The following is a 15,553-nucleotide window of genomic DNA, read 5'->3' on the forward strand; positions in this document are numbered from 1 at the left end:
ATAGGTTGGTATGAACATAAAGCCTCAAAGTTTAGAGGGATGCATCCGCTATGTCACTGTTAGGCACAGCCCAACAGAACAACCTGTCAATGCACTGCAGTAATACAGCCATTTTACACACACACACACACACACACACACATACACGCACACACCCCTGCATTTTACCAGTTAGCCAGACAGGCAGTGTGTTTGTGTGTTCTTGTGCGGCTTTAATTGTAAGTTTATTACCTTGGGCATGATGACATTTTGAGAACGTGAGGACATTTTGTCCACTCTCCACTTTCTGATCCAGCTTCAAAGGGATCTTCTTTGGTTGAAGGGTAAATGGTGGAATAAGATTTAGATTTAGTTGGTAATAGTTGAAGTTAGGGCTAGGGACAGTCTTCACAAAGACAGATTTACAAGGGTGTGTGCGCATGTTGAGGGCAGAGTAGGAGGTGTTGGTGGGAGGATGGAGCAGAGACTGAGCAAAAGAAAAGATTGCTCAAATGTGATGATGAAAACCAAGGGCACCTCACATTGAAAACATGTTCTTCAGCAAAATAAAATGAATTTTACTCTAAACAACCATTATCTCTCTTCTCACACACATTTCTTTGTTTGTTGGGCGACCTTGCAAAACAGGTCAGCTTCGTACTAATATTAAGCTTATTGTGATCACATTTGTTAATATACTGTAGTCAACAAAACAGATTCTTATCTCAATAAGTTATTCGTTAATTATTTCTCAATTTCCAACAATTAATATTTTACAATATACTTAAATGTTGTAATATAAAAGCACATTTACCAAGACCAAATACAAATCAACTACAGTATGCAGAACCACAAAGATTAGAATTTTTAAAACTGCTACAAGAATCATTAAGGATTACTTTTACTATAATAATAAGGTCCCATAGTCATTAGTGCATGTCAGAGCCCAAACCAAGCAATGAGGTCCAAGAAATTGTCTGTAGACCTCAGAAACAGGATTGTATTGAGGCACAGATCTCTCTCTTTGGACCTCAGTCTGGGGCGACAATTCATTTTTCAACAAGACAACGACCCTAAGCACACAGCCAAGATAACAAAGAAGTGGCAAAGGGATAACTCTGGAAATGTCCTGGCGTGGCCCAATCAGGGCCCAGACTTGAAGCAACGCTCCCCATCCAACCTGATGGAGCTTTAGAGGTACTGCAAAAAAATATGGGAGAAACAACCTAAAAATAGGCGTGCCAAGCTTGTGGCATCATACTGAAAAAAGACTTGAGGCTATAATTGGTGCTTCAACAAAGAATTGAGCAAAGACTGAATACTTATGTACATATGATTTTTTCATTTTTATTCTTTAATAAATTTGCAAAGATTTCAAACAAACTTTTTTTAACTTGCTTGCACTGCTTGTAAAAGTTTGGAATTAGGCTGTAACATAACAAAATTTGGAAAAAGTTAAGTGCTATAAATACTTTCTGGATGAACTGTAAAAACTACACTTAACCCGCAAATTACCCAGGGGTCTCACAAGAAATACATAACACTATTTACAAAAGGGTAATAATAAGGACTCTTTAATTGGGAAAATAATTTAAATATTACCCTGTTAGAAATCTGTAAGCCTCCACATTATAATTGTAGATGTTTTGATATTTGGTGGATGGAAGGAGTTCAATGTAATTTTAAATGATTTTGCCTTCATTCATGTACTGTGACTATTTCACATCGACACCATCATGTCAGACACACACTGTAGGTACAAACATATATCTAAAACATCATGAACTGAAATTGAATTGTGCAAAAAAACTAAGTACATCCATGTCTGGTTGTTAAGCACTTATCAGCGGGCACCAATAAACTGCTAACATTACAATTGCTTACACACATGCACCGACTCTGACCCTAAACATTTGCAGACTTTACCGGAGCTGAATGTGATAATGCAAACAGTCAAGTTATTCAGCTTCCCCAGATTTTATCCTGGGAGCCCTTTAGTACAAAATCTGCATAACGTGAGCCCAAGTGTGAACACAGAAGGTAACAGTCCATAGTATTACCATCAAGTTAGTCGATCCGCTCAGCACAACATCAGGAAGTTTAGGAGTTAAAAAACAGGCTTTTGCACTTCTTTCAGGAAACCAGAGTTATAAACAAGGCCTTGTTTCTGATCTACTGATCAGTTGTAAACAAAGTATTTTTGTGGCATGTTGTTCCCCTGCACACTCTACACAGCAACCGTCCAGGCACCCCAAAATCAAATGTACTATTTCCCCAAGTGGGACTTGGAGCTGTTCATCTCCAGAGTCCAGCTACTGGCCCCACAGACCTGCCCAGTGTTTTTGCTGCATGTTGTTTTTTGGTGCCTGCTGTTCTTTTCTCTTTCGACTCACCCCAACCGGTCGAGGCAGATGGCCGCACACTATGAGCCTGGTTCTGCTGGAGGTTTCTTCCTCTAAAGGGAGTTTTTCCTCTCCACTGTTGCCTAAAGCTTGCTCAAATGGGATTTTTGGGTTTTCTATATAGGTTTTTGTATAATTATACTCTGTAAGGTATTAAACCTTAAACACTGTAAAGTGCCTCCAGATGACTTCTTTTGTGATTTGGTGCTATACAAATAAAATGAATTGAATTGAATATATGTCAACTGCACTTTCTCTTGCTGTGTGCTGCATGTGTGAACACACAACTCTGTGCAATGTCCAGACCTGACCCTCTTGAGATGGTAAGAAGTGCATATGTGAAAACAGCATAAGTTAGAAGTACACTAGTAGTAAAAGCATAGCTATCAAGTACATAAATGCTGTCAGTCATATAGCATAGTATCTATATTTGAATACTATGACAGATGATTAGAAAATCTTAAAAACTTCAGCACATAGTTCAGTAATATAGCCATCACTTGTTACTTCTAAATAGTGTTGGCTATTGCTTAAGTAGTTATCTGATGTCTAAAACTTGACGTGTGCTTAATTTTAAATTGCATGAGCCAACACAAATTTCATGACCTATATGACAACCCATCAATAAATAAAAGCAAAACAAAAACAAAAAAAAAAAAAAAAACAAAAAAAAAAACAGAACAGTTCAGGGTAACCTCTTAGATATAACTGTGATGACAAAAAAAGCAGTTTGCTCTCGCATTTCACAAGATAACGATTGCTCAATGGGCTATACCTTCATGAAGTGTGAAGTAGCAACATTTCCCATTAGGTTTTGAAAACTTTCTCCACCCCTCTTTCTACTTCAGCTCAAGTGCAGTGGTCCCCTGGCTTGGCATGCAACGACAGTGTGGGTCACCATGCAGCCTGTTCAGCTGCCAGAGCCCTTTGTGTACAAAGATGTTAATTGGTCCTAATCCGCCACTAGAAGCTGTTTTGGTAGCCTGACCTCGCACCCTAAAGGACACCTTGGTGTGAAATCCTAAAGAGCCCATTCAAGTGCCAGAGAAAAGAGGCACAGAGCATTCCAACACAATTCAATTTCCCAGCTGAAAGAGATGGGAACGCAAGGGGAGGAGAGGGGTCGGAGCTGGAAGGGGGGTTGGGGCGCATCATCATTCTGACAATAAATGAGCGCTACAAAGCAGTGGCTGCTGTGATGTGCAGCCTCACAATCACATCTTAGCCTCTACTTCAAGGGATTCCCACAGCCCCACTGGACATGGAAATGCTAATTGCCTTAAACCTAAAACGAGCCCTTAGCCCTACCTCCCCTCACCACATACAGCCAAAAACCACGAGTCAACAAAACTATTGATAAAATTACTCATAATCCTCAGACCTTGCCTTTGTTTCTATGTTGTCACTGTTTAATTTCTAATGGCTTATGTTCAGAAAGACTGTTTTAATCAATAAAGGATGTCATATTTATTATTATGTTAAAACAATGTAGCAAAGGAGGGCAGGAGTTGGTGGGGTGTGTGTTGGTTCATTACCAATTAAACACTATCGAAAAGTTGGAGGGATGGAGTATGTGCTTAAAACGACTTTTATATAGAGACCAAAGCAGAGCAGATGTACCACTCTGAGAAGCTGTTAATGGTTTCATCTTTGTGACAATCTTGTGGTCACAAGCAGAAATGTGACACCAAGAATATGCTCTTGCATGTAAATAACCAATGCAGCTCCCCACCCAGTGACATCACCTCACTGGTGATAAAGCTGAACCAGATCGAACTTTTTCACAAGACTGCATCTTTTACTGGAGGGTTCTGTGATGCTGATCCAAATAGAGACGAAGGGGCTCTGTTTTTCTCAACACATCCTTAATAGCAGTGCTATAAATCAAAGCTTTACTTGCTCACAATAAAAACACAGTCAATTCTAGTCCCACACATAAATCTGTGTAGCTATGCTACTTATTGGCATAGTTTCTTTAGCCCCTTCCACAACTCTGATCCACCACAATGACAAAAATGAAAAATACTAAGGTAAAAGTGGCAAAGGCAGTTCATATCACAACTGCCTTTGCCACTTTTACCTTAGTATTTTGTGAGTAGCTCATTTGTTAAATATGATGAACCACAATGCAGCACTAATATGGCTTATCTTTGGAAGATGTCTTGCAAATTCTTGATTATCAGCACATTTGTTTATCACAGTGCACCGAGATTTTAACTAACCTAAAACCATTAATTCATAATTGTGTTTTGTACTGCTGGCCTGTTCTATTTCTATGTGTAGTCATTCATTATTTTCATATCTCCAGGCATTCTTCATAAACTTCCAACTATCCAACTTTTCTCATCCAGACACTTGGAATAATGTGTGGAAAGAAATCAAATTAAATTGTATCTAAGGCTAAATGCAAGGTCACTGTAAATTCTACAGCGATTCCTTTCTTTTCTACTTGTCTCTGTGACTACTGTTGCTCAGCCTGGTAAACATGAACAGCTGTCTTCTCTGTTCTTGGGGAGGAACTCTTTGTTGTAAGTTGTGTGTGTTTTCTTTTTTTTCCATCATTGCATGCATGTCAAGTTAATTAAATGTATGACTTGACACTTTTTCCAAAAGTTCAGTACATATAAAAAGTATTCACCCCTTGGATGTTTCATCCTTTTATTGACATTATAAATGAATCATCATGAGTTGGCGACTTTGACAAAACAATTTCAGAAAAATACCTCATTAATGTCAAAGTGAAAACGATTTCTACAAAGTAATGTCAATAAATATAAATATGTAAGGTAAAATCAGCGTTTGCATCAGTATACACTCCCTTTAAAAGGACCTAATCCAACAGAGGTCCAGATATTTGGTGCTAGTAGACCCACAGTTAGTGAAATGAGGATCACCTGAGTGCAGTTAATGCGTCTCAAGTGATTGCAGGTGACCAAGTGACCTTTTTTGTCAAAGTCGCCAACTTTTATTTACCACGATTGATTTATAATGTCAATAAAAGGATGAAACATCCAAGAGGGTGAATACTTTTTATAAGCACTGTAAACCAGTATATATGGCAACTCTTATGGCAGTTGTTTTAAAATATACTATATACAAATTTAAACCTTTAGTTCAATGTTTCACATTCCCTTATCAGGTTAAAGAAACCAATCTACAATCTTCTTAAAGTACCAAATTTGTCTGTTTTTAATAGTCGTCTTTGTTTATATCAATTATAAATTCAATAATTCTTTTTTTTTTTTTTTTTTTTTTTTTTTTTTACTAATTTTGTTGATTTCCATGGGGAAATTAGTTGGACAGTTGCACAAACTGTAGATGATGGCACCACTATAGTGGGAGCCAAGGACACTTTAACATGTGGCCAGGAGAACTGGGATTCAAAACAATTCTTGCCTGCATCACAGCCAATCGAAGCACTGCATAGGGTTTAAGGTGTAACCCTTGCTCAAAAAGGTTGCTTCCCAAGCAGCAGACAACTCCCTTGAAGTCCTTCTGGGGTTCTCAAAACCCGATGGTCATTCTGAAACCTGGTCATTTGATTAATTGCACATTTTTTCTGAGAACATGGACCACTAAAGCACAATATCAGTGGCAATCAGAGTAGGTCCTGAATTATAGCCTGTCTTGTGTAGCTTATAGACTGAAATCCTAAGACCAGCATTTGAGCATAGCAAGGCAAATGCTATATAATTAAGCTGCCAAGGAAGGCAATATGTCTATAGCATCTAATGTTCTCATATTCTAACAGTGACTGACATTCAATTTCAAACTCATACTGATAAAAATAAATCTGTCATTAAATTAAAATAAACAAATTTTGAAACTAAAAACAGAATATGAGTGCAATTTTTCCTTCACAGCATGATGTGTCAAGGTACGTTTTCTTGTCAAAGACAACAATTTAGAAACAGTTTAAATCATCATATCATTCGTTTGGTGCCATCACCTCCTTACTGTTACTGTTGTTGGCCTAACATCTGATGTGATCAACAAATCATGTTTGAGTTAGATTGTAATAATTGAAATAAAATTGATTTAATGAATAATGGGGGGTTCTTAAACAGTAACCATGATAGATACTCTATCAACAGTCCTGTTCCTGGTTTTGACACCCCTAAAAAATGAGACAGGCTTTTAACCCTGCAGGTATCAGGTCCTTCATATAAAGAGGACTCCCTACCACACCGCACTGATTGTGAAAAATGTAATCAGGCTAGAATCAGGAGTAAATTTGCAAGAAGAGTAGGATGCCTAGTCTGTAGTGCATTGTTGTTGATGGGTAGAGCAGAAACAACTCTGTCTATACAGAGCACCAGCTGGTTAACACAATTGCTTCATTACAAAGGTGATTGAGTGCTTTGGGTATAATAGCTAGAAGCATGATCTTTGACAGAGCAACAGTTTATGACCTGTGACAAAGGTACAAGCTTCTTCACAGTTCACACAAATGCATTCAAAATCACTTTCAACTATATTTTTACTCACACCCATCTGGCATTACATTATGACCACTAGCCTAAAATTGTATTTGTCCCCCTTTTGCTGTCAAAACAGCCCATTGAGGCATGGACTCCACTAAACCCCTCAAGGCGTGCTGTGGTATTTGGCAACAAGGTGGGGCCTCCATGGACTCATTTGTGCTTATGCTTATCCTTGCCCATTTTTCCTGCTTCTAAGACATCAAGCATGAGGACAAAATGTTGCCGCCTAACATGTTTTCCCCTACATTTTTTCCACTTATGATTTTCAGTGCTATAGCAATAATGTTGCACATGCATCACAGGTGACGAAAGTAACCCCGTCACTCAGACAGAATTTTCCGAGAACTGAAGCTCAATTGTTTTCTATTCTGCTCCACTTACTTACTAAGCTCAAGTTCATGTGTGAAACTGGTTACCAACAATTTGTGCATGTTACTTTAAAAATGGAGATTTGTGCCAGATTCAAAAAAAAATGTATTACTATGTCTTAGAGATTTCTTCTTAGGAATTTCCTGCATTTGAAAAAACTAAACAAAAACACATACACATTTCCACTTACTAAATGATCTAAGAATTCTTAAGATTAGGAATGCCAAAAAATATCTGCAATTAGAAAAAACAAGTGTTCATGTAGATGCATTTCTGTTCATGCAAAATGACAGAAATGGTGTCAAATCCTTTGCCTACATTTTAATGTTCTTTCTTGAAAAGAATGGCAAACGCCCACAGGAGAGCCCTTTTTTCTACTGACAAGCTAGCTGCTTAAGCCTAATTAGAATGGGGATTATAGAACTGTTACAAAATAACATTGATTTTATAGAAATTACTTTCATAGTGACAGATGAGACATTTGTTTATCGTGACTACATTATTACCATTAATTAAATCTTTACAAAGAACTATAGTGCCTTGCTCCATGTCTTTTCATAGCACTAAATGACAGAATGCACTACTAAAACAAAGACAAGCTATTTTGTGGGCTAATAGCTTTTGTCGCATTTGACATGAGAGAGACAAAGGCCTCTTAAAAGAAAAGACTTGGTCTGATGAGAAATCTCTTTATTTGTTTATTTTCATGCTCTGAATTGGAGTGGCTTTTCAACAGCTGCTTCTCTTAGAGCGCTGTCAAGTCAATAGGGTAGTGAAAACTCATCTCAACATTGTGATCTTATAGACTGATGTCTATAAAAACTCTGATTTCCTACAATACATACTGATGTTGGAGTTAGCTTTTACCCATCAGGAATATAGGTGGATTCTGAGACCATTTGTCCTCTGTAACTGTCAGATCTTGATATCAGCACTAACAACATTACTCTTCAGGATCCCCAGAAAGGAATGGTAACGTTACAAAAATAAAGCAACAATCCGAACACAAGTTTCAGGCTAACTGGCTCAAATCTAACGATGAAATGAGCTGCTCAATTTTTTAAAATGTAGCCTCCAGTACTGCGCCTTTCAACTTAGTAAATGTACGAAACTTTCACCACGCAGACCGTGACACAGCAGTCATACAACCCATAAAGCAGAGGTGAAAAAAAAGCATAAGGCAGATTCTGCAAAGAACATGATGAGGATACCGTTACTGAAAAAGAAAGAAAAAAAAATAAAAGCAGTGTATGTAGTTCAGAGTCCCCAATGCCAGAAAAGATCGTGTGTGACTGATGTGAGAGTGGATGCAGCACAAACAGCACTAGAATATCAGATATTTACTGAGTAATGGAAACCACACCAAACTGAGAGCTTAGCCTTCATTAAGATCACTTTGAAGTTTTTACCAAGTGGAAAGTGAAAACCTAAAACACAAAGTAAGGACACTGATTTTGCTCACAGTGATGAGAGAGGTAAAAGAGGGAAAGAGGGGGAAATAGACAAAAAGTAATGGTTCTGAAAATTCTACAAATCCCCCATTTTTTAAAGATTTAATGGGGAAATATTGTGGGAGTCCTTTCTGTCCGCACACTAATCATTCTCATAATCAAACTGAGTTTTGGATGTCTGTTGAGCGGCAGCCTCCCTGGCTGGGTCTCCCGTCTTTGTGGCAAGAAGAGAACTTCCTTCTCTCTCAGCTCTCTCACTCAGAGAGCTGAGGTTACACCGTAACCTTACTGATCTTTTTGGTCCCAATAATCCAACCCCCTGACCTTGACATTCTTGGTTCTAGACCACAAAAGAGTTGGTGCCAATCTGGAACTAGTATTTGAGGCCGTGAGATCAATATTTGGCTGTTAAAATGCAAGGAACTGGTTTCAAGCATCAATAGCCCTACAATGTGATCAACAGCCTTGCTGGAGAGCAGTGGTGTCCAATCCCGGTCCTCGAGAGCCACTATCCTGTTAGTTTTCCTCCCACCTCTGCCCTACCCACTGCTGATTAAATGGAACAGGTGTGTTCACCCAATCACAACTGGAAGTGCAGGGCAGGGCAGGGCAGGGCAGGGCTTGCAAAACAAGCAGGACAATGGCCCTAGAGGACCAGGATTGGACATCCCTGCTATATAGCATCATTGCAACAATAATATTGTCTGTGGCTCCAGTTATTAAAAAAAATAAAAATATATCACTAGTGAAGAATGTGAATCAGAAGCACTGTGTCCTAACATGAGCTCGACACCTAGCTCTGGTGAAAAGGTATGTCTATTAGCACTGGCACTCGTAATATGATGAAAATAATGGAGTAAGTTGCAGGCAGCAGAATGTTCTCCACGGCCGTCTCCAGACTCTGTCACATCTGTCAGATGTGCTCAGTGTGAACCTGCTCTTATCCGTGACGAACACAGGGTGCCAATGGCGAATCTGCCAATCCTGGTGTTCTATGGCTAATGCTAATCAGCCTGCACAGTGTTGGGCTGTGAGCACAGGCCCCACTTGTGGATGTTGGGCCCTCATACCACTCTCATGGAGTCCGTTTCTGACAGTATGAACAGAAACATGCACATTAGTGGCCTCCTGGTCTCCTAGTGTACAGACCTGTATCCTGTATCTCCTCCATGCTCTTGTCACTTGCTGAAATACAGCAAATCTTCTTGCCACAGTGCACATTGATGTGCTATTCTGGAAAAGTTGCACTACCTGAGCAACTTCTGTGGGTTGCAGACACCACCTCATACTACCTCTAGTCGTGAGGGCACTGGCAAAGTGCAAAAGTGACCAAAAATCAGCCAGAAAGGATGAGGACAGGGAAATGGTCTGTGGCCACCACCTGCAAAACCATTCCTTTATAGGGTTGTCTTGTTCTAATTTCCACCTGTTGTCTGTTCCATTTGCACAACAGCAAGTGAAATTGATTCACAATCATTGTTGCTTCCTAAACTGACAGGTTGATATCCCAGAAGTGGGATGGACTTACATTGGGATAATTATGTGTTCCCTTTTTTATTTTTGAGCAGTGTATATACAGTAAATACACTTAGACCTAACCTAAAAGCATGAGAAGGGACATAAAAAAAATCCCCTGTACCAACCAGCAGAGACAACATGCAATACATATTGTAAATGCAGCACCTGCAGTATTTGAGGAGTAGATAAAAAGTTTTTGTTACTTGAGGTTATCATTTGGCTCCAAATTGCTGCCTCATCATCAGAATGGGGCACTGCTGTTTGGTAATGTGTTTGATAAAAGGAAAACAGGGCAGCCATTCTGCTTCAACAAAATTAGAGAATTTCAGAAGTAGGATGGTTAGATGTTTTTAGGACAAGGGTTTTATCACATGTTGCATCCTCTCCGCTTAGCTCTCAGATGGTCCAAGCTCCATTAAGTCATTTCCTTCGAGTTTGCTAAAAGGCTTTTAGTCCATGCTTGCCTCTCTGACAAGTGCACAAAGGAAAAACCATCACCTTCATGACTCAGACTGTGTTCAACAGCATAATCAAAGTCACAGTTAAGGCTCAACATCAGGTTCGCAGGACAAAGTGTCAAACAACAACAACACAGATGAAATTCCATGTGTTGATTCAGATCATATAATGCACATACAAAAAAATTAAATTGGGCCAGCACATGAACACAACAAGGTAGATTTTGGTAGATAAAATATTTATTTGATATCTCAGTAGGATGGAATGGAAAACTTATCTTTTTAACTGAATACTGTTTAAGGCTGAAATCATCATAAGATATGTGATTCAATTAATTCATTAAATTTCAGTTTTGCTTTAAGGGAACAATGGCTGTGAAGTTAAACTATCATTGTTCAGTTCAAACACTTAACCATGTGAAAGTACCATCTCCCTCTCATTATCCATACTCATCAGGCCAGTGGTGAGAAACTTGAACCAACATTCAGACTATTATGTGATATTAAAACACTCAGCTCCAACCCTACATACTAATGTAATTATTTTGACTGATTTATCTGCTCAATTTTAGTTTTACTCTGCATACGTAAATGCAGATGATACAAAAGAGAGTCATTAAATTTCAAGTTCATTTTTAACAAACTTATTTTACCAAGCACAAAGTATAGCAAATTTACTTAATATGATGTATAAAACATAAAAATAAAAATACAACTTAATAAAACACTTTTAACAAAGCATTACAGTGAATCAATCATTTTTCAGACATAAATGCAAATTTGCACTAGTTGTAGCTTCCCAAACATTAATATTTTCAGACATTTTAATATTGTATTATAATTTTTAATTTAGTAATATTATAATTCATAATTTGTATTTGTAAATTATGTATTTATTTATTTATTCGATTTTTTTGTTGAACTTCCATCCCTATGTCTACCATTATACCCCAAATAAAATACTTGAATTAGAGTTTTTATATTTAGTTTTTAAATTCCAATTTTCTAACATTCAACATTGTAGCCTGCAGGGTCTGTGAATCCAGATCCTGACTTAGCTTATTAATCTGTGCCACAGAGCTCCATCAGTGAGCCACACCATTACACTAGGTGACATCTTTCTTGAGCCTTTATGAAAAATTTGGCCCTGTAGTTTATCTATAAACACCTCCACAAGCTAATATCAGCATCGCTTTTAAAGTTGCTACTTATGCTTTTGAACATGGTTCAGATTCTAAACAATCAGTTACATTTCTCTTTATCTGTTCATCTCTAAAACAAACCAAACAAATAAGTTCTGATTTGTCAGGCTGTGCCTCACTGGTGTGTCCATGTAAATATGGGAATGACCTTTCCTCCAAAGTCAGGAGATCATGACATGTAGCACTACACAGCAAGGCAATGTAAGCTGAACTGTGTGCATGAGCAGTGACCTCTTCCATACAGGAACTGCTCTCCAGAGACTATGGAAGTGATGCTGTAATTAATCTGTGGATCTGTTTATAGATAAACTACTGTGCCCACATTTGTTTGTAATAAAGCACACAGTGTAACAGTGAGGCTCAGTTCATTGTAGGTTTTAGTCTGTTTATGGGATGTGTTGTCACTGGCATTATGCCTCAGTTTACCATGAATCTTCAGACTAATTATTACTGTGTTTTGTCTTTTGGATTCTAATGGTCATATACAAACATACATCATATCTTCTGCATTATATCATATTCAATATGTAATAAAAATCCACTATTACAAAACAAAAACTTCCCGTTAATTGTGTTGTATATAATGGCAAAACATATAAAGAAAAAGTCAATGAATCTGCAAAGGCATTTCTGCAATTGTATATGTCCGTAGTACTAGTAGTTGTTTTAAGCTTGCCAAACTGGTGATTACGAGAAAAGAAGTCCCTTTCTTACCATCAGCCCAGACACTGGGCTGTTCCACCGCTCATGTGATCGAGTCACATGACAGATCATTCATTTGCCACCAGTCAGCTCTTCGACATGCTGGAAATTCCAAAAATCCCAAGACGTCTTTTTGACATAACACCACACAGTATCTTTATGGCATTAAGGGAGCTCTGAAAGCACTATTTCCACCGTTAGATGCACAACTCGGCATATGAGAAACACTGACACCGTGCTGCATTATTTTGTGTAACTACCATCCTGTCAGCTGACTGAGCAGCGCTAACTAATCCACTATGCTAGTGATACAGTAGCTGTAACAGAAATGCTTTAAATCTGTGAGAAGTTTAAATTTATACCGACATGATATAATATTAGGACCGTGATTATATTGATTATATTAATGGCCCCAGTTCGTTAACAGTAGCCAAATGACTGACAACGACTGCTTCGGACTTGCTACTGTGAGCCAAAGCTAGCTAGCATGCTAGCTGACATAAGTGTAGCTAAGCTAGGTTTATAAATGCACTGTGTATTATATGCTAAAGAATGTTAATGTCAGCTGTACAAGATAGTAAAACACACAAACTCATTTAATCAGCTGTATAAAATGGCTAGTTTGTTCATATTCGTTCATTTCCATATGCTGTATTCGCGTTTACTGGGAATATCCAGAATTATATCAAACGCCCTAGTTGCAGATTTATACTTTTTCACTCCATTGAAATGCTGTATAAGTTTACAAATCAATTCTCAAAGCACTGGCAAGTATTTTTAATTCATGAAGCTACGAAAATCTCGATGCTATGTAGTCATCTGACTCCAAGGTCCCTGGTCGTGCGCCGTCTTACAACATGCTACTGTAAAGCATTACCCGAATTAGGACTAACATTACAAAAACGTGTTTGTCAAATTAGAAGCTAAACACTGCTCCTTAGAAACGACATCAACTAACAGGTATATATCCTAACAGAAAATACAATTCCCGTGTCCCTAAATGTAGCAACATCGTTAGCCACTAGCTACTCCCCGCAGCCTGCTAGCGTTAAATGACATGACATACTGAGCCTGGGTTGAGAGATGTAGTTTCTGGTCACAGCCTGAGTGTGAGTCCTCGCAGCTGCTGCCAAGCCGTTGACGTCCATCGCCCTGTTTGCCACTAAGGTTGCCATCGTCGGATAAAGAAGACAGACACTGGTAATGTTGGTCGATGTCTTTGCTAACTGCAGCCGAATAACCTCAGTAACACTGCAAGGCTGGTCATATGACACTGAGGAACCGGATGTTTGATAGAGAACTAATGGTCGCTACGGGAGCGCGCCTGCTGTGTGCGCGCACGAGGAACAGCAGTCAGTGGACCTGTGCACCTACATCTCTGTGTAGGGGCTGCTGCTGCTCCTTTGTAATAATACCACGTAGCCAGATAGAGTTAATGTTAGTCAACACATAAAAGTACAAGCTCTCTCAAGCAAAATATCTAAGCTAACATTGTGGTGGAGGGTTCTAGTGAAGAGCCACAGGGTTATTACATGCAACACAGGCCCTCAGCTGGGATGACAGTGTGTACACTGTCCACAGAGGACAGTCTGTCACCACAGAGGTCTCACTCTCATATTACAGTACAACATGCTGCACTGAAAGAAAAATAGATGCTTCAGGTAAATAGCTACAACAGCCATTTTAGTTCTAGCTCGGCTGCAGTACATGATTATTAAATGATGGGACTTGCTCCTCCAGAGGTCCTCGGGGTCAAATAGTGTGAATTCAAAAAAGTCCTCCCGATGATGTCATCTGGAGTGTTTCAGCTAGAGGCAGGCATTTTGTAAGAGAAGTTTAAAACCATTCCACCGGAATCAAGCTGAAAATCAAGTTGCCCAACTTTCATGTTGTCTTTAGACTCATTAACATTTCATCAAAAACATTATTTGTTATTTGTTTTGTGTGTGTGCTTTTTCTATCCTCACTGAACATGGCCAAGGTCAAGATGAGGGCCTCCCAGCTATAATGGGTAAAAAGTTGATTACTATGTAACCCCAAATAACGAAGAGTATTAGTCAGTTGTATGCCATTTATAATATGCAATTTGATTCATATCATATTATAGTAATATAAGAATAATCAGAATGTTCTTAAGTATATTATTATTTATTATTATAATAATACATATTTTATTACTAATAACATAGTAATACTACTACTTAATAGTGATTAAAAAAATCAGCTTAGTTGGAAGTAAGGGAATCTGACATATCCTCAGTTGATCTTATAGCCAACCTATAAGTATTGTACTATTTTACAGATTTTCACACTAATTTACTGTAAAATCTGTCTCCTAATAAACCATATTATACTGTAAAGACTGGAAAGAGAAATGTTAAATTCCCACTACATAAATTCCACACATTGTTGCTATAGTACCCTCATTGCTTCTCTGTTTTTCTTGAATGTTTCACTGTAAAAGTGAACGCATGTAGGGATGAGTTCACTCTCCCACAGATCTGTAGAAAGTAGCGTTTTTGGAAATGATTGTTGAGAGCAGTGTGGACAGATATGGTCAGTGAGATAGATCAGAGAGGTCGGCGTTTCCTGATTCTGTTGCTGTTCTTATGAAAATAATGGTGTGATGCACATGATGCTGACTATATAAAGACAGACCATAAACTGCAGGCAGGGCCGATAATATTTTAACATGGAAGCTTTTTTCATTTACAAAAACCATATTATTAGCTACATTGGCCTAGTTGAGAATTTATGGCAGTTCATGAGACACATAAACTCTTGCTGAGATGTTTTAGTCCTTTCTAGCTTGAGGAACTGCTGTATTTAATTATCTGTGTGCCCTTCTCTCACACACATACACACACATTCACCAATGTCCTAGTGAGTGAACTATTGAGTGACAGGTAAAATGACATGATTGCCCACATTTCCCCCTTAAAAAACTCTCGGTTTGCTGTTTTCTGATTTTTGCAGCTCTGATCCATT

General features: G+C 38.4%; 1 protein-coding gene across 1 annotated transcript in view; it reads right to left on the reverse strand.

Moving 5' to 3' along the window:
• atp6v1ba (ATPase, H+ transporting, lysosomal, V1 subunit B, member a) overlaps positions 1–14,028 on the reverse strand; it is a 32,638-nt gene extending 18,610 nt beyond the window's left edge. The window contains exon 1 of the mRNA XM_026356352.1: positions 13,632–14,028. Coding sequence (XP_026212137.1) covers positions 13,632–13,740 — 109 coding nt within the window. The 5' untranslated portion in view covers positions 13,741–14,028. The remainder of the gene's footprint in view (positions 1–13,631) is intronic.
• Positions 14,029–15,553: the final 1,525 nt, after the last annotated feature.

Source organism: Anabas testudineus, chromosome 15, assembly GCF_900324465.2.
Source record: "Anabas testudineus chromosome 15, fAnaTes1.2, whole genome shotgun sequence".
Lineage (NCBI taxonomy): Eukaryota > Metazoa > Chordata > Actinopteri > Anabantiformes > Anabantidae > Anabas > Anabas testudineus.